The sequence below is a fragment of the Anguilla anguilla genome, chromosome 18 (genome assembly GCF_013347855.1).
Source record: "Anguilla anguilla isolate fAngAng1 chromosome 18, fAngAng1.pri, whole genome shotgun sequence".
In the NCBI taxonomy this organism is placed as follows: domain Eukaryota; kingdom Metazoa; phylum Chordata; class Actinopteri; order Anguilliformes; family Anguillidae; genus Anguilla; species Anguilla anguilla.
Window position 1 is genome coordinate 21,427,949 of NC_049218.1, and position 27,839 is coordinate 21,455,787.

Below are 27,839 nucleotides of genomic sequence, written 5' to 3' on the forward strand. Positions count from 1 at the left end.
TTTTCCCCCCCAGACTTGCAAAAAAGTTTGAAAAAGTTTTTTTGTTTAAATACATTTTGTGTGTTCAAAGCATAATTACAGTATAAAGATTTTTCATTTTTGTGGAATGTAACAGTTGTCTTTTTAAGGTACAGGCTTTAACAACCCTGTACCTTAAAAAAACAACCGTAACGATCCACAAAAATGAAAAAATTAAATTCTTTTTACTTTTACTTTTTGTGATCCTTTGGGGAAAAAACATGTGGTGACCAATACAGTAAATGCCCTGCAGAAACATTTAGACTTGAGCAATGCAGCTCCTTGTTTCTGTGCACCTACGGTGCAAGGCTATTTGCATGCAGTACTTTTCCCTGCTTCCCCTCTCTTCATATTTCACACTTGAGAGCTGTCTGTGCAAGCCGTCCTTCACTGTCCAGCTTCACTGCTACTGCTGTTACTGTCGTCTGGCCTTCTTAGCCACACTGATCAAAGTGATCAGGCTAGCCCAGCTAGCGCTAGCATCCCACAGCAGTCCCTTCATACCCTCCCCAAAAAGACCCTGAAGGACAGGAGGGGGAAGTGGGAGGGCCCTGTGAAACAAAAACCGATGCAAAAGAAGGGAGGAGAAAGTTTAAAAAAAAAAAGGGACCAAAGATTTTGTTAAACAGGAAAAAGAAAAGGGAAATCAAGCCTTTTCCCTGAAAATCTCAACTTCGTCCAACTGTTCCAGTAAAGCAGCGCAGTCTTTCTCTTCCGGGGTCTGGGGGAAATAAATATTAGCGAGAGAAAAGGAAAGGAATGCTGGGAGCAGACAGCGAGGAGCAGCAGCACTCTCCGCTGAGAATGACGCCATGGATTAGGCAAGGTGATGTGGAACGGAGAGGCGGGGTGCAGCCAGGCGCCCCTCGAGATGGCCCCAAATGAGCAGAAAGAAAGAGGTGGGGGGCAGGGGGGGGCTTTTTGTACCCCTGGCTCACATGAGATGTATAAAGTCAGTAAAATACTTTTTTAGAAGATTGAACTGAGAAGGGAGTTTTACAGTTTTTCTAATCCATAGATTTTCAGAATGAGGTTCATTTTGTAAACGCATTTTTGTAAACAACATATGATTTATTGTCACTAATTTTCAACTGGTCATTTAGTATAATTTGATATTTGAGGTAGCTTCAAAAAATCATATTCACTTGGTTTTGGCTCAGTTTCACAAAAATAAATGTCAAGGTTTCCAGAACGTTCTTTGAGTCATTTTTCCAGACTCCCTGGACATTCTGAAGGTTCTTTTGATGTTGTGTGTGTATGTGTGTGTGTGTGTATTTGTATGTGTGTGTGTGTGTGTGCCCCAGGCTGGGGTGGAGGGGTGGGATAAAAACGTTGGCACCCTTGTTGACAAGCAAGTGCAGTTAACACGGTTTGCAAATACAGTTTGGCCCTGACATCACTTGACAGGAAGTGACACACTGTTATTAGCCATTAGAGGAGAAAGAAAATTCTTCACCTGTCCAGAGGCAAGGATTACCACCATGTACCCAGCTCATGCGCTATAGAATAAGCATCGCAAAGCAGCGAGGGGCGGGGCACGTGATGCCTCTGTGCCGTCTCAAAACTGGATGTGCTCTTGTCAGAGTAAACAGGATTTCTCATGGGACATGAAAACAATTTTAGGCCTGATCTTTCTGAAGATGGCTCCACTACCCCCCCCCCCCCCCCACATTCACACAGGAGCGGAGGTGCAGGTCTGTGTCTCTGCATCCATTTCCTCGTCTGCTGCGGTGCTTTGGCCTCAGGAACACATTCTCACACCTCGCCCGTTCCCACAGCGTTTAATGCGGACGGAAAAAAACAAAGCCCGTGCAATTACAGTCCATATCCAGCATTAGTGAGAGCGCCACAGTGTCAGGTAAATAAAAACAGCAAAACAAATTAAATAAAACAAATAAATATATATATTTTAAACAGTAGTAGTTGTTAGTCGTTTACATTGACAGTGATTGTATGTGTGCAATTTTAACCTAATTGTAGATCGTCTTGGGGGTTAAAAGTCTTTAAATGTGTGTAAATAACCCCCGGGAGTGTTTATTTTGATGAAGTGAGCACATGTTGAGTTTCCGACCAACCAACCGTGGTCCCTGGGATTACAATTAATTATTGAATTCATTAAATTCAACCACCCCAGGTTCTTTCTTTTTTTTTTTTTTTTTTAAAGCACGGGCACCAATTTCCAGCCATCTTGGGTGTGCTGTATCAGGAGCGGTGTAATGACTTCAGGGGGACGGCGGCAGGCCGGTCCCCCCGCTCACAGAAACACTCGTAGCCAGAGGCGTCGAGAATAATAAAGACTTTACATATTTATAGTATGTTACATACATCACACCGCTCTGATTGCACCACTAAAATACACCGGTGGCACTGATACGGGCTCGCCATTTCCTTCCTGTAGGACAGGAAGCTAACAGATTACCTGGAAATGTTCAAGGCAGAGCAATAAAAATGAATTCAGAGGTAGACGGCAAGTAATGCTCGAATAAAGATAAGCGAAAAAGTGAAGATCATTCTGCGTCGTTACCAACGCAACGCTGGGTCCAGTGCATACTAATGTTAGTTGTTCTTATAGCGGAGGGCCCACAGACAAGTTTTAGGATGGTCGCACAAAAAAAGAAATCCAAATGGCCATTGGAGAGCTCAGTGCCCAGTGAATTCAGAAATGAGAAATGAAATGAAAATACTATTCCACAGCTAATTTGACACGCCTTTGACACATTTTCCTGATGGTGCATTTAAAATGTAAAAACATATTTTGTAAACTACAGGGATTAAAATCATTAAGCCTGCTCCTGCCACTACTCCGGTCCTTCATGGACTTTTAAAATTTCATTTTATTTTTTTTTTTTTATTCGTGAGGCTGGATGCTAGCTTCCTGCACAGGAGGCCTTGTCCACCCCAGTCGAGCCGGGGTTCGAGTGGTACTGCTCCCAAAATGGGCTCGCTGGACCCTGAGCGGGAGGGGCAGAAAGAACAGGCTGAAATGGCTGAAGGCCCCCCCCCCCCCCGCCCGAGCAGCCTGTCCATCAGCAGGATAATGAGGCGCCAAAATAGGAGAGAGTAAAGGAGGTCAGGGGATGTTCGAGAACAAAATAAAAGTAGTGAAAAGGTAAAAACGACGATGATATGACTGTGCTTAAAAGAGGGAAGAGTCATTTTCGGTTTTAGGGAGAGGAGTGGAACGGTTGGTCTGAGAAGGTGGCCTGTGGCGTGCCTGGCGCTCAGGTGCCCGCCCCCCCCGCCCTTCCTGCCCCACTGCCCCAGTGCTCTTTTATGGGCCGGGGGGGTATGGAGTGGGGGGTCCGGGGCCTCCCGTGCCTCTGAGGCCAGGCGGAGGACGCTTGGCTGGCCAAGCACACAGGCCCGGCCCTCACGCCCTGTGCCAGCCCCGGTCCCGCACGCATCAGCTGCCCTGCCAGCCAATCACGCGCCAGGACACACATTTGTCATGACACACTGAGCGTTCAGTGTGCGGAACCCTCCCCGGCCCTTACACACGCCATACCCAGCGCCCCCACACAATAACAGCGGTGAGAATCAGCCAAATTAACATAGCTCTGTGAGTCAAACACACACGCAGGGCAAACGCTGTGTTTTTAATTAACAGAGACCTGGGTGCTAAAAGATATTCATATAAATGCTCTGTTCTGTAATCAGAAAGTAACTAAATCAACCACATAAGGCAAACTGGCATGTTTTTAATTAGCCACTGTATGTACATATGTTATGCAAAAAGGAAAAAAAGGCTCGCTGGTAGGCTGCGCAAGGCTAAAAAAGTTAGCTAAACTTAAAATTATTCTGCTTTAGTCAGCAATGGCAACCGGTTCAAAAAAAGGGGGAAAAAAGAAAAAAAAAAGTAGTTTGCTTTCTTCCTTTTCTTTCAAGAAGTCCTGGAAAAGAGCCAGCAGGGTCTCCCACCTCCCTTCCTCCCTTCCCTCAATCCTGTCGTCCCTTTATGCTTCTATCCCTTCTGCTTTAAATGGAAAAGTAACAATCGCCTGTGATCTCCACCCTGCCTTCTTCGCTATAATGAGAAAACTTCACCTTGTGTCCCTTCCAATTCTTGAGGAATTCTTTTTTTGCTGTTATTCCTACAAATCCAATTACAGATTGTTGAGTAGCTAGTGGAGTAAGCTTATTGAGGAGTGTCACACCGCTAAGTCGCGGCGTATGTGTTTCAGTTTGTAATGTGGTCTGAGCAGCTGTAGAGGTGTCAACTTAAAATGCAAGTAAGTAGCTGAACAGGGCTAATCCGGGCGCTGCTCCCCTGCAGCCAAACTGTGGGGCAATGAATGACAGAGGGAATGCAGAGATGCCACAGTGCTTATCGCTGCCTGCCAGATGGCCGAGCTGGATCAATGCACACGCGCCACGATCAATGCATTTGATAAAGAATTAAGAAGAAAACTGTACATGTTATCAAAGAACTTGTACATGGCATAATTATGATTCTGCATGTGCGTGCTGATGATACTGGGAACGCAGAGGCTACTGATAATGAAACCGATAGCGAGAAATAGCTTGAAGGCTACAGTGTCTGCCCTTAGCGCCCAGAAATCTCGTCAAATAGTTCAGGAAAACCATTTTCAGGCAGGAGAGAAGAAATTAAAGGGGAAAAAGGAGAGGGGGAGGGTGGGAGGGGGGGAACACAGTTTGTTATTATGGTGTGTTGTGGGATAAGGCTAGCGCTGGCCAGGGTTGTCCTTCTGGGGGGATGACATTTAGCATTTAGTAAGGGCATTGAAACCTATGTTGCACTTGGAAGAAAGCAAACGAAAACAAAATGCCCAAGGAGAGAGCAGACGAACGGGGAACGACGCAGACACCCTGAGTAATTACACCAGGCGCCTGCGTTAATGAGCGCGGCCATGTGGGGAGAAAAACAAACTGGCACAGACAAAAGACGCAACACGTCTGTGCAAATACTCATCTGCCAAACTCCTCCGTGCGTTTGTGTACATGACAGGTTCCGAGTGCCAGAACTGGAATGACGATTTTTAGAGTCTCATAAAAAATTTTTTAAAAAATAGAAGGAAAGCTAATTATTTAAAATAAATAAACAAACGAATAAACCGCTCTCATTGCCGTCAAAGAGCAGTGAAGTGGACTCAGGAAGAGTGTTGTACTGAGAGCGGGGGATTGCTACCTAACTGGGTAAGTGGAAGTGTAATATTAACTCAATTCAAACAGGGCCTGCAGTAAACTAACCAGGAAAACAGGACGCTGCTGCGGTGCGGAGGTACTGTACAGCATTAAGGCTGGTCCGGCCCCAGGCACAGACGGGCCTTCTGAGCGGACGCTAAAGAGCGCCCACAGCACAGCCTGATTTGGCAGCGCTATTCACTGTACGTAGCTTTTGTCTGCTCGGCACACAAACTGGCGTACCGAATTCAATCCGTTTGATGCTTTCAAACGCACTCTATCTCTCTAAAGAAAAGTGCCCCAATAAAAGAGAAAACTGCACCAAGCAGTTCTATTTTTTTTTCTTTCTTTATAAAACAAACAGACAACATCATTTTAAATGGCAGCGACCTGTAGACGGGGGAGGCCTGAAAGTCTACATTTGTGCCGGTAAGTGAGCGTGCGCCGCGTGTAGCGTAGCCGGCGCTAGCATGCTAACGCAGGAGCGCCGCGGAGGGCAGGCGGCCGCGGTGAAGTGAGTCGGGGATCAGTGATGGCAGAGCACGCTCTCTACAGTTCGGAGCGGAGGCGTGAAGACGCGCGGCTCCCCGGCTCCTGATTGGAGCGGAGACCTGGAGACGTGCGGCTTGCCGGCTCCTGATTGGAGCGGAGGCGTGGAGACGTGCGGCTCGCCGGGCTCTGATTGGAGCGGAGGCGTGGAGACGTGCGGCTCGCCGGGCTCTGATTGGAGCGGAGGCAGGGAGACGTGCGGCTCGCCGGCTCCTGATTGGAGTGGAGGCAGGGAGACGTGCGGCTCGCCGGCTCCTGATTGGAGCGGAGGCAGGGAGACGTGCGGCTCGCCGGCTCCTGATTGGAGTGGAGGCAGGGAGACGTGCGGCTCGCCGGGCCCTGATTGGAGCGGAGGCGTGGAGACGTGCGGCTCGCCGGCTCCTGATTGGAGCAGAGGCAGGGAGACGTGCGGCTCGCCGGCTCCTGATTGGAGCAGAGGCAGGGAGACGTGCGGCTCGCCGAGCTCTGATTGGAGCAGAGGCCTGGAGACGTGCGGCTTGCCGGCTCCTGATTGGAGCGGAGGCAGGGAGACGTGCGGCTTGCCGGCTCCTGATTGGAGCGGAGGCAGGGAGACGTGTGGCTTGCCGGCTCCTGATTGGAGCGGAGGCAGGGAGCCGTGCGGCTCGCCGGGCTCTGATGGCTTGATCAGGCCTGGCGGGGCGATGGCGGGAGCCGTCTCTCTCGCGGGTTCCCAGTGCGGAGAGGGCCCTTTGATCTCGGTTCAAGCCCAATTCGCGCACGTCAACTGACAGGGAGGCATGAAACGCACCGACGCCAGCACCCAAACTCCCACAGAACTGTGTGGTTTCATTAAGGCAGATTCCTCAGGAAAGGAAAAAAATAAATGGACAAAAAGGACAAAAAAAGGAACGGCTCAAGACATGACTTCTGAGAAAGGGGCTGGTGGGGGGGCGGGGGGGGACTTAAGCTGTTAAAACAGCAAGCATTTTAAAATTCATAGTGTGTGTTGATGTTATGTGTTTAATTATTTGAATTGTAATTGTGTGTGTCCACATGATGTATGAATAATATACAGATATATTTTTAATTGCTTCACTTCCTTTATGTGATTGTGCTGTCCAAAACTCCTTTCTGTTGGAAAAGGAAACTGAAGGGTGAGCTAGGAGCCTTAATTGGCCAACTTAAATCAGAATTTTCAGCAAGGAAGTTATGCAGATTGATAGGAAATAGCTTCTGTTTTTCATGATTATTATCCAACAACCACAACTCCCGTTTTGGGTTTAAATCCCCAGAGGTTTAAATGGGGGGGTAAAAAAACACACAATGGTAAATAGAAACACCCCAGTGTTAATATTTATAAAGGGGACCAAAATTTTTTGTTTCTATAAAATATATACATTTTTAAAATAGCGATCTATCCAGCTTTCATTGACGAGTGGAACTGAAAACATGTTTTAAACCCCCCCCCCCCAAAAAAAAAAACAGAAAGTGGGGTGGGGTAGAAACAAAAGTTCAAAGGTCTTCTTCTGCCCCCCCTTGTACTGACAGCGAGGGTCACAGACAGCTCAGAGAAGTCACCGCTCCGTCACTGCGGTTGGGGGGGGGGGGGTTGGGGGGTCGGGGGGGGGCTTGGCGGTGAAAATCAAACAGAGCCCAATTAAACTAATCATAACGTCCCAGTGAACACATGGAAGCTCACCTGGAGCCCCGGCCTCTCCAGTCGGCCTTGCCATCCCGGCTCCCCGCGAGCTGGGCGCTGGAATAATTACCCTGGCCAGAGCTCTGTGAAATTGCTGCTCTGATCTGCAAATGCTTGAGGAAATCTGGAGCAAATTTTCACTCGCTCAGGTCTTTATGATTAAAAAAAAAAAAAAAAAAAGAAAAAAAGAAAAAGAAAGAAGGAGGGGAAAAATGCACTTCCTAGCGGTGAGCGCGGAGGCCGGTGGGCTACAGGCGGTCCACAGCGGCGGTTCCGCTCAGCGCTACGAGAGGCTCCACACCTTCGCGGGCTCAAAATGGAAATAATAAACTTAAGGGGCGAGAGAGGGGGTGGGTAGGAGGGTGGGAGGGTGAATGCCTTTCTTCTTCTCTTTTTTTTTACGTCTGTTCATTAATTACCCATTTGCGGGCAGCGGGGGGTGTGACATTACAAGACATCGGGCTAAAGGTCCTAATGGATGATGAGGACCACCTAGGAGGAGAGACCAGAGAAAAGTACAAAACAGTTATTACTGATGCGCCTCTATCAAAGCCCCTGAAGCGCCGCGGCCAATGAGGGGGGGGGGGGCCTCAAAATGAAAAATAAAAAAAAGAGACAATGTTGGCTAATGGGCAGGAGAGGGGGGCCGAGCCGGGCCAGCGGGACGCCGTTAAGGGCGGGGCCAGGAGCCGCTCCGCACGTGGGGAGAGCCCCGCCCGCCGTCCCAGGGAGGGACGGGGTTAAACGGGCCTTCGGATGGGACGGCCCGCACAGCGTAGCCGACCCAAAGGAAACCCGGCCCTCCACCATCCTCTCAGAGAGACCCGGCTGGACAGCACCCCCTCATAAGCAACAACCCAAACTTCACCGATATCCCCACGTTTACAGTGTCTTTTTTTAAGGGTCCCATCACTACCGGGGGCTGATATTACCCCCTCAACTGAGCTTATCTGATCCCACCCCCCCCCCCCCCCCACCCCCTCAACAAAGCTTCCATACACCCAGAGCATCTCCTCTCTATCTGGTGCTTGCGCATTTCCACCCTGGCCCGGGAAGAATGAAGTCAGATTTAATTGAATTAAAATATTCCTTATGCATGCTAAACCGCAAAGTCTCTACTTAGGGAGGCGCTCAGGCCGGGGCCACCCCCGCGATAACACTCCAGCAGCCGTTTCCCCGGCAATCAAAACAAGACATCAACTAATCTAATCTAAATCGCTGACAATTATCAGCCGGGAGAGACGGGGATTCCTTTGATCAATGCTTTCTATTAAAACTGAAACAATTCAATATTCCTCAGCGCTAATGCACTGGCCTCATTAGAGGGTCGTCCTTGGGAATCAGACGTTCCCGCATGCCACGAAAGAGGCGCAATTTAGAGGCAAAGACCTTCCCGCCCGGGATGAAGGCCATTTCGCCATTTCCCCTCTGCGCCACGGTAAAGCAGAGAACGTTTCTTATTTATTTATTTATTTTAATAAAAAGCACATAAAAAACAGCCCTTGGCATCTTTGAAAAAAAAAAAAAAAGGAATTCACTCTGTGGTTAAATTCTTAATTCCGCTTCTCTTCTGAAGGCTTTTAAACAGACTCGGTCTTTCCGAGGCTGTCATTTACTCCCAGATTATGCCGAAATTCTATTCCGCTCGCATTCAGAAGATTTAATTCAAGGACATCTCAATTCCTTTTAAAATTCAGACTGCAAATACGCCGGAAAGCTGCCGCTTTGGAGATATTTCATTACCGAAAGGTATTCATTTCCTTCCCGAAATCCCTTGTCATGAAACTCAATGCCAGGGCTGAAACGTTTTAGATTTTTTAAAATGTATTTCGAAACACAATTGCGGGGAAAAAAAACCTCAGAAACTATATTTGGATTTGACCATCGCTGTAACTGTAGGCCTTAAAAAGCCCTCTATATGTGCGCTCGGCCAAGCATGTGTACATTTCTGCGCTGCGGACCCCGATGCGGCCTTCGGCTTCGGCTGGGAGGTGGGGGTGAAAAGCCTCGCCCCGACCCTGAATGAATTAAAAGAGGAACCGGGACAGTGTGCCTCACGCCCTCGCCACTCACACACAGGCAGAGGAGGAGAGGGGGCCAGAGAGGAATGAAACCGGTCTCTAGGGGCACAACTAACAGTCAACTTAATGTTTCCGCCCGCTCGCTGGAAAGCCTTCGACGCCGTCGGGCGAGCTGAACGCCCTGCGAGGGACCCCCGAAAGAAGATGTTAATAACCCTAACCCTAACGCGGCCGTCTGAAAAAGCTCAGAAACGCGCGTCTACAACTGAGCCTTTGTGGCTGCGGAGGGGTCAATGGGGAAGTGAGAGAGAGGTGGGGTGGGGTGGGGTTGGGGTGGGGTTGGGGGGGGGGGGGGGTAAGTCACCCTGTAAAATGTGTGGGGAGGAAAGTGCGGCTGAAACAGCTTTTCACACCGGCACCGTCACAGAGGCGGAGGCCTAATTGAAATCCTGAAAAAGGAGGGGGGAGGGGGTGGCTGGGGGGGGTTTAGGAGCGCCTCTTCCCTCCATCAGGAGCAGGAGAGGGGAGAGAGAAAGAAAGAAAGAAAGAAAGAAAGAGGGAGAGAATGAAGAAAGTGTTCAAACTTCTAAAAGGATAGCGGCTTCTCTCCCTCTGTGCCCATTACAGGCATTCATGCACAAAGCGGAGAGTTAGAGGAGCACTGCAGAACATTCACAATGCTGCAGTCTCTCATACACACACACACACACACACGCGCACACACTCTGTCACACACTCTCTGCTTGACTATTCATCCTTGCGCTGACATCACGCCTAAAACTCATTCTTAGCATATTCGCAGTCCTCGCCACCCAAAAAATAAAATAGTAAAACGGACAGACACACACGCGGGTGGACTGGCAGCTTTAACATTCCTGCCCTGCCCTCCGGCCTCTCCCTTAGCGCCGGGCGCTGACGGGACGCCCCCACGCTGCAGAAGCCATTACGGGGTGCGTGACAGTTAATGACACGTTAGAGTAATCACGCTAATTACGCGCGCGCGGCGCGGCTCACACTGAGTGTGACTGCAGATTATGCGCGCAGGCTAGCTGGCGTCCCCTTCGCTGGGTATTTAATTCGTCCTTCAGAGGGGAAACGCAGCAGGCCTCCCCCACGGCCGGAACGCGCCATTTCGCTGCGCAGATTTGATGGGGCGTGTGGGAGGGGAGGCGGGCGGGATGGGGGGGCAGGAGATGGCGAAGCCACCCTGTGTGGTGTGTATGTAGCCACGCAACAGAGATGCTTCAGGTGAAAAATCACAAAATAAACCCTACCTCAACACATCTAATAAACACCCACCCCCCACCCCACACACACACACAGACACACACACGCAGAGCCCGGACCCCCCCTTACGTCGGTGCAGTGCGGCGGGCGGGGCAGGGCGCTGGCGAAGGCCGTGTGCTTGCCCCCGGCCTTCAGGGCCGCGTCGCGCCGGGCCTGCTCCAGCAGAAGCCTGGCTCTTTCCTTCAGCTCCTCCTGCCGGGACTGCGCCTTCTGTGGGGGGACCAGGGAGAGCAGCGGAGGGGTCAGCTGGAGAAGCAGTTAGCAGCACAGGTGTTGCTAATCCATCCTTGTATATGTGAGGACTTATTGTATGAGTACAGTGGAACCTATTCAATCTTTGTTGCTTAGCATACCCAATATTAGACTAGTTTAGGTTAAGAAGATCACATTAAATAGTAAGTGTCTGTTCTTCAACAAAGAATAGATAGCTCACAGGCGGCGGTTTGCTCTGTCAACAAACGATATCTCCTGCTTCAACACTATGGAAGTGAAATTGAAAATGAAAGCCAAGGTATGCTTTCAGAAGTGACCTTCGAAAACGCACAAAACGTTCTGCGCTGACGCTACGTTAATAAAACATGCCAGTCATTTACGGATACATTTCCTTCATCGAAATTCCCTCCTTCCATTCATTTAAACGGCCCTCGCATCACCGAATGTCCTGCCTGCAAGAGTAAGTGGGGCAGACACTCCTCTTCTCTGCACCGCGTTCCTATGAAACGATTTGGGCTGAAAAGGGGGCGCACCGCAGACAGGGGCGCGGCGCTCCCCCGATTCACTTCCCCGAGCGGCGATTCTCCACCCTTTCGGGTTTATCGGCCGCGTCTCATCGCCGCGGCGACTCGCGGCGCACCTCGCCCAGCGGCGGCTCTTTGATTGGCCCCGACGCTCGGCGGCGAAAGGATCGCGGGCGGGAGCGTCCACGGCGGGTTTTACGCTCAGGGGAGGGAATCTGAGGGGAACGATGTCGCTGTCGCTAAGAGAGAGAGCGCCAAAGCGTTCTTCACGGGCCCGGATACGGATCCTCCGCCTCTGGCACAGGCGAACCGAGAGCGGGAGTTTAGCGGGAAAGCTCCTCGGCCGCTAACTCTGACGACAGCTGGACGCTGGGCTGCCCGTGCGCACCGTGGAAGATGCCGATTGGTAATGAGATTTTCTGCGGCTCTTCTGGCAAACGTCGCTAAGCTTATTAACGGCATTTGGAGGGAAGGAGAGCGAGAGGGTTAGAGGGGCAGCTGGGGACTAACCAGCAAAATTACCAGAGCAAATCAATCTATGATGACATTTTGTTGTTTCCCAACACAGCGGGTTGGGGGATATTGCCCAGACAAAGAAAAGACTGTTGTATAATGCTGCAAAGGCAGCAGGCCAACTTTGGAAACTTTAAACGTCCCCACGCGGGTCTTACCTTCTCTTCTGTGGCATTCGGTAGCTGACTAGCGGCAACTTCCTGAAAACGCAAGGCGAGAAAATAAGTTTGGGTCATGGTGCGGGAAAACTTTTTTTTTTTTTTTTTTTTGATACGTCCAATACTTATTTCTTCAATACGGGGTCCCCGATTAGTATCTACCCTTAACATTTTTAGCATGGAAATTCTGAGCTATCAGGGGATAGGTTTCTCATTACGGGGTCCAATGAGCAGGAGACTCCCGACCATCCGCAAGTGCCTCGAATTATGACAGCCCCGACGAGATACCTCCCCCTCCCCCCCCCACCGACGGCGCCCTATCTGCGCTCCCATCGCCGCGGGAACAGACGTACGCCCGGGTTACACGCCGTGCCTGGAATCGGGACACGGGGCGCGGCCGCGGCGCCTGACTCCCCGCGCTGCGCGGCTACGCCTCCCCGACCCGGCAAAATGGGGAAATAAGGCAAAATAAATCAATCAAGATTTAGCCGAACCACTGACGCAACTCACAGGCTCTAAATACCCCCGCTGATAACCGAGGCTCAGTCAAGGAAATTCTCTTTTAGCGGGCGAGAAAAAGGGATGAGGGAACCAATCAAACGCATCCTGATGCGCGTGTGCGCTATCTTGTTAGCAATATGGGGACTGAAAAAGCACAATATCATCCATTCCATTTTTAACTCTGTGTTGCCACAATTCTAGGTTTTAATTTTTTTAAGCAAACACTAAAAAAGTTAAATAACCAAAGAGGTCGTATTTCTCATTTCTAATGCATCTAATGTCCAAATTTAACAAACAACTAAACTGGTGATTTAATATTAATTGGAGGTTTAATATTCAAATTTAATATTAAATAAATTAAATAAACATACAATTCCGTAGCATAGTACATCATTTGAATGTGAGGTAAGTAAAACCCTGTAGTTCAGAAATCATGTCCATACATAAAATCCCCCAAAACTAATAATATGAAGTTAACCAAACTTCATAAACACCTTAAAAAAATGAAATCTCAAATGCAAATGTAGAAATACTATCCTTTGCTATACAGTAATAACTTAAATAATAGAAGTTAAGGTACATTAAAAAAATCTCTAAACAGATTTTTAAAATTTAATCTCTATGATCTCTATCAATAACGTGATCAATAGAAAATACAGGTACATGCAGATGCAAGTTTTCACATCTTGAGTTCAAGCAGGGATATTAAAACAGTGTTTTCATGAGAGGCTGTATGATATCCACATGCTGGTGTTAAACTACAAGCAAAGTTATATATAAATGAACTGAGCTACTTTGGTTTGGCACCAATTATCAGACATGTCACGATCTGTCTTAATCCTATCAGAGTAGCCCTGCCTCGATGACATCACCTGGGACGCTGCGCCCATGTGCTTTACCTGTGCGGGCTTGGTGGGCGTGTCTGTGTGGTTGCCGGGGGCGCTGGCGTCAGCAGTGGCGTCCGAGTCAGAGTGGCGCAGACCGGCGCCCTTCTGCTTGGTGAGGTCATCGTCCCGCTCGCAGGAGGAGGCCGGTTTGGGGGGCACGGATGTGGAGGGCCCCGCCCTGTGGGCGGGGGAAACGGAGTCCGCCTCCTGGGCCCGCTCTCTGGCCTGTCTGTCCACGGCGTGGTGCAGTGTGATTGGAGGAGAGGGCGCCCTTAGCTCCGCCCTGGCCTGCAGCTCGCTCAGGTCCGCGGTGTTGGCCTTGGGCGGCCTCCTCCCGCTCGGGGCCGAAACAGTGAGGGCCGCGTCCCGCACCACGATCCCGCTCGCGGTTCTCCCGGCCGGGGCGGGGTCAAAGGCCCGGGACGAGGGGGCCGGCGGCGACCCGGCGGCGGCGGCGGCAGCAGAAGGCGGAGCGGGAACGGCCTGGGGGCGGTCCCCCGCCGGCCCGCCCGGGGCAGGGGCGGGCAGAGACGCCGCGGCGCCGCCCACAGGCTCCGCCTCCTCGTCCAGCGGCGCTCCTCCCGCCCCGTTGGGCGTGCCGCCCGTGGGCGCCTCCTCGGCCTCCCGGTGGACGTCGCCGAGCTCGGCGTAGAACTTGTCCTGGTCGATGGAGCTGTTGGTGTCAGTCTCGAAGTCGCCCACCTTGTAGGTGCTGCGGCTGCTGTTGGCCTCGATCTGCACCACGTTGAGCTCCTCGCCGCTGAAGTGCGCGCGCACCTGGTACAGGTACGTCATCACCGTCAGCTTGTCCGGGATGGCCAGCAGCACCATGTCCGCCGGCTCCAGCAGCCGCGAGATGCCCAGGCTGGCGAAGCCGTCGTACGCCTTCGAACAAGAGCGAAAACCACACAGTCGCATGAAGGGGAAAAGAGCGCACCTTCTGACCGAGATTAACTACAGGACAATGGGCACTGACACACAATCACCATCCCAAATCTTATTTAAAAATGTCCCCGAGTTAAATTACATCCCCACTGATAAAACCAGTTGGTCTTTTAAAATATGTGAAATACAGTAACAGGGATCTACCCGACATGCTGGCCTTCATACAAAGTTCACGTTGTCATTTCGTTGAAGTTATGGAAGTAGAGAGGTGCTAACATGGACCAACTCTGGATGAAAATATGAGAAAGTCCACCAAGAAAAATCATTTGGGGAAAAAAACAACAATAAAATGACAACAAATCTGTTTCGTAGCTACAAGTACTCACGCATCTACATATATACATATATATATATATATATATATATATATATGTCCGACAGGCATTCTAAGTACATTGGGGGAAATAGGGGGCGACATTAGCACAGGAGGTCGTCCGGCAACTGGAAGGTAGTCGGTGCGTCTTCTGAGTGTGTCGAAGTGTTCTTGAGCAATGAGCTAATTTGCACCTAGCGTGGCTGAGTGTGAGTGAGTGTGAATGGGCGAATGAGAGGCATTCATTGTAAAGCGCTTTCCGCAGTTGTAGCTGGAAAATGCGCTGTATAAATGCAGCCTATAAATAATCTTGGGACAAGATGGAGCTCATGTCTCCTGTCCAAGAGAAGAAATCGACAGCCCGGTCCCCAAAAACCGTAGCCCCCCGCCCAAGCCCCCCAACTAACCAGCCCCCCGCCCAGGACACCTATGCTCTCTGCTCCAGGCCGTCCCCCAGGCCCGACGCGGGCAGGTACGAGCCACGCTCTCTAGCCCCGAAGGGGGCCCGCTCCCACCCTACTAGATTTGGAAGCGGGACAATCAGGGATCGCTAGGACGAGTCTGCAGTGACAGGGAATGTCAAGGATGGTTTCTCCAGATAAGAGAGCGAGATATAAAGAAACACTAAACTAATCCGTCCAGCGCCTTATCGCTCCCCATCAGCCTTCTCCTTTCTGGTGTCCATGTAATTGCTGTGATTTGCTCTGATGAAAAATACAGGCAGATAATCAAGAAACAAAACTCAATCCCAGATCACCTGATAGACGATTTAGAAAAAAAAAAGAGAAAAAAAAAAGAAGGGGACAGGGGTAGAGGGGCATTATCTCAATGACAAAAAAATGCATGTTTCTCTATCTCTGCTTCTGTCCCTTCACTGAGGTAGCGCCCCCCCCCCCCCTCGCTCCAGCACCCCCCCCCCCCTTCCCTGCCAGCAGAACCCTGGTATCGCAGCTCATATCTGGAGCCAGGTAATGCCGCTGGTAATTCCAACCTGTTGACGAACACCATAGTCATTGTCTCAGGGGCTTGACATTTTGGATTGGCAGGTTTATCAAGTTTTCTTTCTTTTGTGTGTGTGTGTGTGTGTGTGTGTGTGTGCGTGAGACAGAGGGAGGGAGAGCAAGAGGAAGTGATATCGAGAGAGTGAGTGTGAGACAGAGAGAGTGAAAGTGAGAGAGATTGGGTGGTGGGTAATTGAGGTAAACTATTTCTCAATTTACAATTAATTACAACTTTTTTCCGTTTTCTCCACTTCTTTTGTTTTTTTTTTCTTTCTTTTTTTAAATATATTCCTCCCCCCTGCTTGGCTTTCACAGGCCCAAACAATGACCCCTGCAGCAGAGATGTGTGTGCGTGTGAGGGGGGGAGGGGGTGTCGGGGTGGAGTGGCTGCAGACGCGAGGCTCAGTTTAAAGCAGCGGCCTGCGCTGAGCTCTGCAGAGAGGGGCAGAAACAGCCCTGAATGAGTCTGCAGGGCAGAAACGTGTGTTTGCTATTATTCTCGTCTCTCTCCACATCTCAATAGAGAGAGAGAGACTCAGTACATCTCTGACTACCATACATTGAGAGGGCGTGGCCTAAATATTGGGGCATGATATCATGTGTGTTCACTGTTAATGTTGACAGGTTTCTTAAGCCGTTAAATTACAACCTAAATGTATTTTTACCAGTGTGTGTGTATTTGCATATGTGTATGGGGGAGGGGGGGTGGTTGTTACTCTTTTTTTCTTTTCCCTTCTTGGTTGTAGGGGTTTGCCATTTATGTAACTCACTGATTTTGCAGCACAAGTTTACTTGTCATGCAAATAAAGCACATTTGAATTTGAATTTGAGACAGAGAGAAAGAGACAGAGAGAGAGAGAAATAAAAGGATTTTGTGGCAGGGCTTTAATTTAAGTTACTGTTCACTTTAGGCAGTGTGACACCAAGCAAACCCCACATCTCCTCACAAAAGTACATACTTAGCAGAGCCCATTAAAAAGAAGAAAATATTTGACATCTAAAAACTGCTGTCATTTAGTTTCTAGGGTTCTTCTGTGCAAGGCCCGACATCAGAGCCAATTTCTGCGTTTTAGACATTCTCAGTAAATCTCTTCATCATCGAGTTGGAGAAACCTGCATGCCTCCCCCTCTTCTGCATTGTTTTAACTGACTCAACAGCAAACGTTTAACTGACAGCAAACGTAGACTCCGCAGACTCCCTTTCAGGAGTGACTGGCAGGCATCGGCTGCTGTCACTCAGCAGCACAGCCACGGGCCACAGGCTGAACATTCACCAATTATGCCATACAGCAATGCATCCAGCCAGATCAGATATCATGGGAAACGGCAGTGGCTCTCTGCTTCCGTTACACACGCACGCACAGACACATATACAGAGAGAGAGAGACTCACACACACAAACGCACAGACATATATACAGAGAGAGAGAGAGACTCACACACACACACACACGCACGCACGCACGCACGCACGGACATATATACAGAGACACACACAGATACACATACAGACACCACCTCCTCACACACACACACACACACACAAAATCACAGATCGACACAAATATACAAAAAGATACACACAAACACCGATACAGAGCCATCTATTCATTTAGCAATTATAAACTGTCAAACCCCCTGATATTCTTTTCCTTCCATATCGATTGGGCAGTTCCATAATGATTCTATTGATTCCAGGATTACAAAAATTATTCTTTTGAAAATGGGGCAAGATTTAAATCAAATCAAATGGGATTCCACAGGCCAGAAGCCTCTTTAAAAGGATGATTGTGACCCAGCTCTTCCGTAGCGCTTCCACGCTAACCTTCCCGAGACTCGCTCTGACCCATCTCACCTGTGACTCACGACTCAACCAGGGCTACGGGGCGGGGGGGGGGGGGGGGGGAGATCGAGACGTCACTCAAGCCCGGACGGGGCCCTAATTGGTGGGGAGGGGCCGAGGGGAGGGGGGCACGCACTCTGCATCTGCGTGGGCCCTTTAGCACGCCCATTGTTACTCGCGCGCCATTCACTCCAAACAGGGGCACCGGGGGTTATCAGTCAAAGACATGTGAGCACAGGAAACGGAGCTGCAGGAAGGAGGCCACACACTCAATGTAGCTGTCACGCCGGGGGGGGGGGGGGGGGTCATCGTGGCGATGAAAGACGATGGAGATTGGGGGGGGGGGGGGGGGGCAATAAACAATATGGGCAGCCATGCTCCCCAAAGGGGGAATAGGATGGCCGTGAGTGATACACTTCAGATTTGACAAAAAGAAGGAGAGGGAGAGAGAGAGAGAGAGAGAGAGAGGGAGCTTTGCATTATTGGCAGCTGGTTCCTGTTCCAGGGGCTTGTTAGAGTTGCACCCCTGTGTGCGTAACATACCCAACGCCTCCACCCGACCCTGAGCTAGAGACTGCTTCCAAACCTGTTAGCATACATATACACACACCCACGCAGGCTTATAAAACCATATACAAAGTTACATAGTTAAGTACACAGACCTGACGGCAGAGCATGTTCATACACATGTTCACTGTTCTCTCTTTCTCTCTCTCTCTCTCACACACACACAAGCACATTCAGTATACACAGACATGCATAAATAAACACACTTGCGCAGTCACTGATACACAGACAGACAGACAGACAGACAGAAAAACACATACACACACACAGACAGACAGACAGAGAGACACACACACATATGCACAGACAGACAGACACTGGCACAGATACAGAGTCACACACAGACAAACACACACACACCCACAGACACAGACACAAACACACAGACAGACAGACAGACCCATACACACACACACAAACACAGACAGACAGACACACACACACACACACACACAGACTTAGTAATCTCTGGCTGTATTATAACACTGCTGTTTATTCATGCTGGAAGGCTTTAGGGGCTGAGTGATATGTGCTCTCCCTGCTCAGTCAGATCAGAAAGCCTATTCGTTGCACATTTTGCAGAAAATTCCTCAATGGGGGAACCGAGGAGGGGAGGAAAAAAAGAAAAGAAAAAAATGGGAGAAGGCCTGGTACAGAAGAGCCAGGAGGGCTTTAAACGCTGATGTGTAGCTCTAAACTGGATTACAGAGATCCTGGACCAGCACCACAAACCCACATAACCAGCTTTTCATGTCACAGAGAAGAGAGGAAAACATTCCTAGGACTGTGTGGAAATGTGTGCTCTCTCTCTCTCTCTATCCCTCTCTCTCTCTCTCCCTTCCATCTCTCTCTGTCAGTTTACAAGGAGTTTAGGACTGTATATTCACAGCAAGATTTTTGAATTATGATGATATCTGACTGTTCCCAGGTGAATTTCTCTTTTTTTCTCCCCTGAAAAGATTGGGGGGGTGGGAGGGGGGGCGAAGGGGGGGGAGACACGTGGAAAGAAAAGCAGCATTCGCAGCTCTCGATCAGCAGTGGCAGCGGCTGCCGCTCTCTCTAAGAGAGCCGGGTGCAAGGGACCCGAGGTGAGCCAGAGGCAGAGACAAAGTGAAACTGGCGCAGTCTGAGGGGACGGACACAAACAGGGAGGGCCCCAGAGCTGCCACGGAGGAGGACCCAAAACCGCCAGAGACCATTACCTTCTTGTTGTTCTCCTTTATATCCTGAGGACTGAGGGATTTGTAGTCTCTGGAAAAACAGACAAAACAGCAGGAAACCATCACAGACAGCAAAAGCAAAAACAAAACAAAAAAATATATATATATCAACAAAAATGGAACGAAAAAGAAAAACGTAACAAAAATAAAAACTGCTGCCGCATTTACAAATGTCTTATTTGTGGGACTCACAAGGGCGCCGTTAAATTTCACAGCTACAGCCGCTGACAAAATGAACAGAGTAGTGAAATTGAAACGAGCGTAAAAACAAAGCGTAGATCACAGAAAGCTGCTCGTATTCACTCATTTCCCCCTCGTTGTTTCTCTCTCTCTCTAGCCCGAGGGCTTTCCATCTAAAAAAGTGCAGTTAATAGGAGTACACCAGGGGCCTGCCTTTAAACCCAAATTTGCCATTCGGTAATCCCTTGTTTTTCGGTATACAAAAACCTAAAGGCTTATTCGCCTCATCTCATTTCGGCACCAGCACAATTTTCGTAATCTTCCCATAGACGGCTATTTGGATGTGATTAGTAAAAGTTAAAAAAAGAAAGAAAATGAAAGACAAATCAGTTTAACACGAAAAGCTTTTAACAACAAAATGCTAAACTGAACAAAGGGATTGGGGGGGAAAATACAAAGCAAACATCAACACAATAAAATAAGGCTGATGTCAGGGAAGAGTTTATAACTCCCACCTGCTTCACTGAACTGGTGACAGAGGTTAAACAATGACAGCACCAGACGTATGACTTATCACACAGGTTAACCTATTGTGGGTGCATGCATGACTTGAAGCCTGCTTGTAGTGTATGTGTATTGAGTGTGTGTTTATGTGTATAGAGAGTGTGTTTGTTTGTGTATGTGTGTACAGTACATGCGTGCATGCGTGTGTGTGTGTGTATGTTTGTGTACGTGTGTACAGTACATGCGTGCATGCGTGTGTGTGTGTGTGTATGTTTGTGTATGTGTGTACAGTACATGCGTGCATGTGTGTGTGTGTATGTTTGTGTATGTGCGTACAGTACATGCATGCATGTGTGCGTGTGTGCAGTATTTAAGCATGCATTTCCAGCGCCTCTCTCTCTGTCTCACATGTAGTCGGGTCTGAAGTGGTGCAGCAGGGCACAGAAGGCCAGGCCGTTCCTCCAGGAGGTGGTGAAGTTGGTGATCTTCACCCCGCGGTAGTTCTTGGTCACCTCCCTACACCAGGCCAGCAGGGACTGACTGGCATTGGGCTTCCCCCCCAACACAGGGCTAGGGATGGGGCTCGGCTGGGGGGCAGAGGAGATGGGGGGAGAGGACAATAGAGGAGAGGAGAAGAGAGGAAAGAGAGAGAAAGAGAGAGGGAGATTATTATTACATTTTTTAAATATGAAATCTGCAAAACGCTTGTCACATACAGAGTTAATGCGAGAAGATAAAGGCAATCTGAGCGTGTTAATTTGTGTCCTTTTCAGTGTTCATTTGTGTAACTGTGTTGGTGGTCAGTATGGACAGGGATCCGGGGCACTGAATAGTGACTGCATTGGGAGACAGGGGCTGGCCCAGGCCCAGTGCAGGCTGGGAAAGGAGGTCCGCAGCTGGGCAGAGCTTGTTGGGCTGCACCTGAGGATCTATAGAAATATGCCCTAGAAACACACACACACACACACATACACACACACACAGTGCCCATGACCAAGTCCTTTAACACCACTTTCCCACTCTTACATCTGAAGATGCAATAAGAGCTGCATGACGTCACCCATTATAAGATTATAAGAGCAAATGAAGTGAATGAAAAAAACACCCCCTGTATAGACCATCCTGTGATTAGGGAGTATACTTACTGTACAGCAGCTAAATCATTCCATCAATGAGCTTCAGCTGAAATACTAGACGCCATTGTTTGGAAATAACAACTTAAAAAATAAAAATCAATGACACATTAAACAGACTTTGTTTTTATGCACACACACACAAATGCGTGCACACGCATCCAGAACACACACACACGCACACGTACACATTTCTAACCCAGTGTGGAAGACATGTAAAGACTAAGGCTCAACCTAAGGTCATATTTGAATCAGGGAAGATAAATTTGACTCACTGTGGAACAGTTTACAGAGGCACACACACATAGAATGTAAAACCCTTTCCAATAATGGATCATGCTTAAAAAGCAGTTTCTACTGCGGATAATGGAAACATTATTAATTACAGCAGTCACTGAGACCTTATCAGGAAAGGATTATCAAGAGGACGTGAAAATAATTCTAGAAAAATCTCAGTTTTTTTAATTCAGGAGAAAAGCTAGGTTTTCCACTGGGCGACGCACGCAAATGCATTCGGTGCGCACTGTACAGCCATGTAAATGCTCTCTCTCCAACAGGCAGGGTACAGATGCGCAGGCACGATAACAGAGCAGCAATGATCCAAATACAAAACCTGCCCAAAAAATACTAAAAGAAGAAAAACAACTAAAAAGAGAGGAAAATCAGAGGTGTAAAACTGATTAGCACAGGGCTGCTATCGCTCTCCATCCAAAGCCAAGGAAGGGGTTACACCGACAGCCTCCTGATAAAGTGGCCAGAGAGCAGCTGCCTGGACAGCCAGCACATTTCCAGCAGCCTAACAACGCCCCCCTTTGGCCGGCTTGTGCCACTGCCTCAGAGGAGGGCGAGAAAGTGAAAGAGGAAGTCGGAGAGAGAGAGAGAGAGAGAGGGAGGGGTCATTACCATGACGATGCTGCTCTCCCTGGGACTCAAAGGCCAATCAGGCGGCTTATTTGGGCACAGACAGGCCATCGGACGCGCGGGAGTATGAGGAAGAGGAGCAGCGCGGACACGACAGGGGCGGGGTCTGGGAGGAAGAGGAGCAGCGCGGACACGACAGGGGCGGGGTCTGGGAGGAAGAGGAGCAGCGCGGACACGACAGGGGCGGGGTCTGGGAGGAAGAGGAGCAGCGCGGACACAACAGGGGCGGGGTCTGGGAGGAAGAGTCGACGGGCTCTGGAGGCCGGCCGGAGGAGGAAGGGTCCCACAAAACGGCCCCGTCTCCCCCAGGGGAGTTCGCCTGCTGAGCCCCACCCCTTTCCAGGCAGTAATGACCCGCACAGGTGCATTTGGGGTGAGGCCTAGCTTCTATTACGCCCTCCGTACCCCAGGAGCGGCTCCAGAAGCCCCCCGATGGCCGCCAGCACCAGGAGCAAACAGCCGGAGACCGGCCGACTCCGCCCCCCCCCCCCCCCCCAGCGCTCGCGTCTCACCCTCCCCGACAGAACGAACGCGGAAACGACCAATAAAGCGTTAGAGGACCCGCTCGGCCGGGATCAAAGGGAAGGAAGAGCGCTTTCAGTGACAGATCATAAGCTTTAAATGACGCTCCCACAGGGGCCGCCCGAGGGGGAAGTACTCCTTCAAAAACGGGCCCTCACCTCCGCGCCGGCGCCGCGAACCGCACATCACGCCGCCAGCGGCCAAACAAACCCCAACGCGCACCCCAACACGGCGAGGAGCGCACGCTGGGTGAGAACGCGTTCATGATCAGAGTCATCAAACACGCGGGATAGTTATTTTAAATGTGTAGCGGCACGCTCCCCGCCCCCCAAGTGAATTTTAACTGAACGAAACACACTGTTTTTTTTTTAAACGTACCATTTCTATATACAGGCTGTATGTTTTTGTTTATCATTTTATCCGCGAGTCGTAAAGCGGCTGACATCTCTATGAAGGTCAAGACTGCGCATGCAGGGATGACCTCATCAAAGTAGTGTTTATGGATCACTGGGCTGAGGCCTCGATTTTACTATTGAATTATGTTAAAGTCATTCTTTCTATTGAAGGGCCCCAAATCCAATAAAGAATCAGCCCTGCAAGTCACTGATGAAATACAGTCTGGGAGCCGCAGAGGGGGGAGGGGGGAGGGGCAGAGGCCCAGGGAAGCACAGCACAGACACACAACCATACAGCACTGCACAGCACAGACACACACAACCATACAGCACAGCACAGACACACACAACCATACAGCACAGTACAACACAGACACACAACCATACAGCACAGTACAGCAAAGACACACAACCATACAGCACTGTACAGCACAGACACACTAAACCATACAGTACAGCACAGACACACAACCATACAGCACAGTACAACACAGACACACAACCATACAGCACAGTACAGCACAGACACACAACCATACAGCACTGCACAGCACAGACACACACAACCATACAGCACAGCACAGACACACACAACCATACAGCACAGTACAGCAAAGACACACAACCATACAGCACTGTACAGCACAGACACACAACCATACAGCACAGTACAACACAGACACACAACCATACAGCACAGTACAGCAAAGACACACAACCATACAGCACTGTACAGCACAGACACACTAAACCATACAGTACAGCACAGACACACAACCATACAGCACAGTACAACACAGACACACAACCATACAGCACAGTACAGCACAGACACACAACCATACAGCACTGCACAGCACAGACACACACAACCATACAGCACAGCACAGACACACACAACCATACAGCACAGTACAGCACAGACACACAACCATACAGCACTGTACAGCACAGACACACTAAACCATACAGCACAGCACAGACACACAACCATACAGCACAGTACAACACAGACACACTAAACCATACAGTACAGCACAGCACAGACACACACAACCATACAGCACAGTACAACACAGACACACAACCATACAGCACAGTACAACACAGACACACTAAACCATACAGTACAGCAAAGACACACAACCATACAGCACTGTACAGCACAGACACACTAAACCATACAGTACAGCACAGACACACAACCATACAGCACAGTACAACACAGACACACAACCATACAGCACAGTACAGCACAGACACACAACCATACAGCACTGCACAGCACAGACACACACAACCATACAGCACAGCACAGACACACACAACCATACAGCACAGTACAGCAAAGACACACAACCATACAGCACTGTACAGCACAGACACACAACCATACAGCACAGTACAACACAGACACACAACCATACAGCACAGTACAGCAAAGACACACAACCATACAGCACTGTACAGCACAGACACACTAAACCATACAGTACAGCACAGACACACAACCATACAGCACAGTACAACACAGACACACAACCATACAGCACAGTACAGCACAGACACACAACCATACAGCACTGCACAGCACAGACACACACAACCATACAGCACAGCACAGACACACACAACCATACAGCACAGTACAGCACAGACACACAACCATACAGCACTGTACAGCACAGACACACTAAACCATACAGCACAGCACAGACACACAACCATACAGCACAGTACAACACAGACACACTAAACCATACAGTACAGCACAGCACAGACACACACAACCATACAGCACAGTACAACACAGACACACAACCATACAGCACTGTACAGCACAGACACACTAAACCATACAGCACAGCACAGACATACAACCATACAGCACTGTACAGCACAGACACACTAAACCATACAGCACAGCACAGACACACAATATCACGCAACACAACACAGCCACACACCACCGCACAAAGCTACACAGAGCAGCACAAAACCTGTGTAATACACCAGAGCATGACAGCAGTACAGATACCTGCTGTACACACAGCAGCACAAACCAATATACAGCAACATATCAGCACAGCCCACTACACTAACACACACAGGAACAAAACACAAAACACAGACAAAACCAGAGTAGAGCACAAACCAGCCCACAAAAGCAAAACATCAGCAAAGAGCAAGCACACAGCAAAAAAATAAAAAATAAAAACACAAAAAACCAGCAGACAGCACTGCATTCACATCCAGAACACACGGCAGCAACCTTCGGCAGTCTTCTCTTTCAAGTGATCTCAAAAGTAGCTGTCTAATTTTACTTATATAATTACCTGGGATTACCGGGCAGGTGCTATTAAAGCAATTAGAGAACAACACACTTTCAACTGCAAATGCACTTTAGGCAACCTTGACTTGTCAGCATATGCTGGCCTCACCGGCTCTTGAGCGTAGAGAGAAAAAAAAAAAGACCCACAGAGGTTTAACCCTTTCCTCAACAAACCAGACCACGCGGCAGAGAAAGGGCGTTTCGTCATCCTGCGTCCATTAGGGACGGGCGAGCCAGTTCCACTTCAGCCGCATCCTGCGCGTGAACCCTGTCCACGGCAGCGACTTCCTCTAATAGCTTTCAATTCAAGTATTAGCAAAAAAAAAAAAAAATAGTGTACTATTTTTTGCGACCATAATTAGCGATACCGTTTAAAACGTTTCGGCGCTGGCTGGAGATGAACGGCTTTTTTTTCGGTTCAACGTGACCCGCGCAGACTTCTCTTAGAACAGCAGCCTTCGGAGTAATTTCGCACGGCGCAACTGTTTACTTATCAAATGATTTGATGTCTTGCCCAGAGGAAAGGAAAAGAAGAAAAAAAGAAAAGGAAAAAATAAGAGCGGTATGTTATTCTGCTTGGAGCGAGGATTAGCATAGCCCCTGACACTGCCCAGAACATAACACACGAAAATACAGGCGTATTTATTATCATCCCTGACACACAGAAAATGACAATTACACAGAGCATGTCAAAACCGGCCAAAAATAGCATGATCTTAGAGAATTTATTATTCGGGACGACCCAGTGTCAACAACACACATCCCGGGGATGGAAAAGGGAACCTGTGGATGACTGTGGCTGCCCCCCCTCCTGGTCTGGTGCGCGCACACACACACATGCACACACGCACACACACACACACACGCACAGACACACACACACACACAAATATATACTCCACATGCACACACGTAAATATTCTAAACACACATACTCTACATGCAGATCCACACACACAGAGACTCACATAAACATGCACACACACACACACACACACACACACACACACAGGGACTCACATAAACATGCACACACACACACACACAGAACTGGGGTGGCCTTCACAGTGCTGATTCTGCAGGTGGAGTCTGTATGAGAACACGCACGCACAAACGCACACACACACACACACACACAGAACTGTGGTGGCCTTCACAGTGCTAATGCTGCAGGTGGAGTCTGTAAGAGAACACGCACACACACACACACACACACACACACACACACACACACACACACACACACACACACACACACACACACACACACACACACACACACACACACACACACACACACACACACACACACACACACACACACACACAGAACTGAGGTGGCCTTCGCAGTGCTGATGCTGCAGGTGGAGTCTGTAAGAGAACACGCACCGACGCAGCGGAGTCTGAACACACAGGAGTCTGAACACACAGGCGCGATAAACGCGACAGGGCATCTCACGAACCGGCAGACAAAGGCTTCCCCGCCCCCTGCACTCTCCCCACCAATCCCATCCAGCGTGCCTGCCGGTGGACGCGGCCTTTCCCCCGGGAGGCCCGGCCCCTTCCCGAAGCTGTCATCTGCGGCGCCAGCGCCCCGCGCGTGCGGGACGCCCCCGACCGCGGCCACCGCCGAGCCGCCGCCCGCGCGGCACTTCACAGGGCCCCTTCAAAGGGCCCCGCGGGGCCCGGGGCTTTCAACCTGGAAAAGGTTACAGCAGCGCTGCGTTCTACTGGCATTAAGGCCGGCTCCGGTCCCTGCCCGGCCTTTTACCCAGGCTCCTCCTCTCCCCGCCGCCCTGCGCGGTCGCCGGTTTCTGGCGGCCACGCGGACGTGGTCCTGGGCGCGGCATCGGGTTCTCTCCGCGGCCTAGCCCCTGGGTTTAAACATCGGTTTTGCAGCAGGTTTTATTTATTTTTTAAAAAGACTAAAAGCCCCACAATGCCTTGCGGGCCCAGTCTCTCCACACGGCCTGCGTGTTTACCTCCGGGGCAAAGCAGCGCGTGTAAACCAACGTGGCTTCAGAACAGGGCTGAACTGAATCACAAAAACGCAGGAAAGAAGAGAATCTAGAAGGGCTCAGAAACGGCACTCCAGTGTCATGAAGTGGTGTCAGGGGGTGTCAGATTTGAGGAGGTGTTGAATCTCTTACTCTTTTAAAAACTTGTAATCCTCTCGCTCCGCTCGGGGCGAGACAATGCGCAACACACACATAAAGCCCTGCGTAACACGCTTTCAGCCAGGAAACCCCGGTGCGTGCTCGTACAGATTTCTGCAATTTCCCTTTTTCATCCATCTGGGCCCATGACTGCAGGCGAAAGAAACCGCTGTCATACAAACTGCAACACGATGGGAGGAAGAAGCTTCTCTTTATTCCACCCCACCCACAAAGAACACGGGGGGGGGGGGGGGGGGGGGCCAGAAAACAGTAAGAATCAGCAAGAGAGGCATGAGGGGAACAGTTCAGGTTTCATTAAGACGTGAACTGTTCCC

At 49.7% G+C, this 27,839-nt stretch overlaps 1 protein-coding gene across 1 annotated transcript in view; it reads right to left on the reverse strand.

Annotated features, from left to right (window-relative positions):
- The window catches only part of ehbp1 (EH domain binding protein 1), a 142,552-nt gene that overhangs the window by 47,592 nt on the left and 67,121 nt on the right, over nt 1–27,839 (reverse strand). The window contains exons 12-16 of the mRNA XM_035400101.1: nt 20,454–20,632; nt 19,344–19,392; nt 13,486–14,358; nt 12,086–12,127; nt 10,747–10,887 (exon numbers count right to left, since the gene is read on the reverse strand). Coding sequence (XP_035255992.1) covers nt 10,747–10,887; nt 12,086–12,127; nt 13,486–14,358; nt 19,344–19,392; nt 20,454–20,632 — 1,284 coding nt within the window. The remainder of the gene's footprint in view (nt 1–10,746; nt 10,888–12,085; nt 12,128–13,485; nt 14,359–19,343; nt 19,393–20,453; nt 20,633–27,839) is intronic.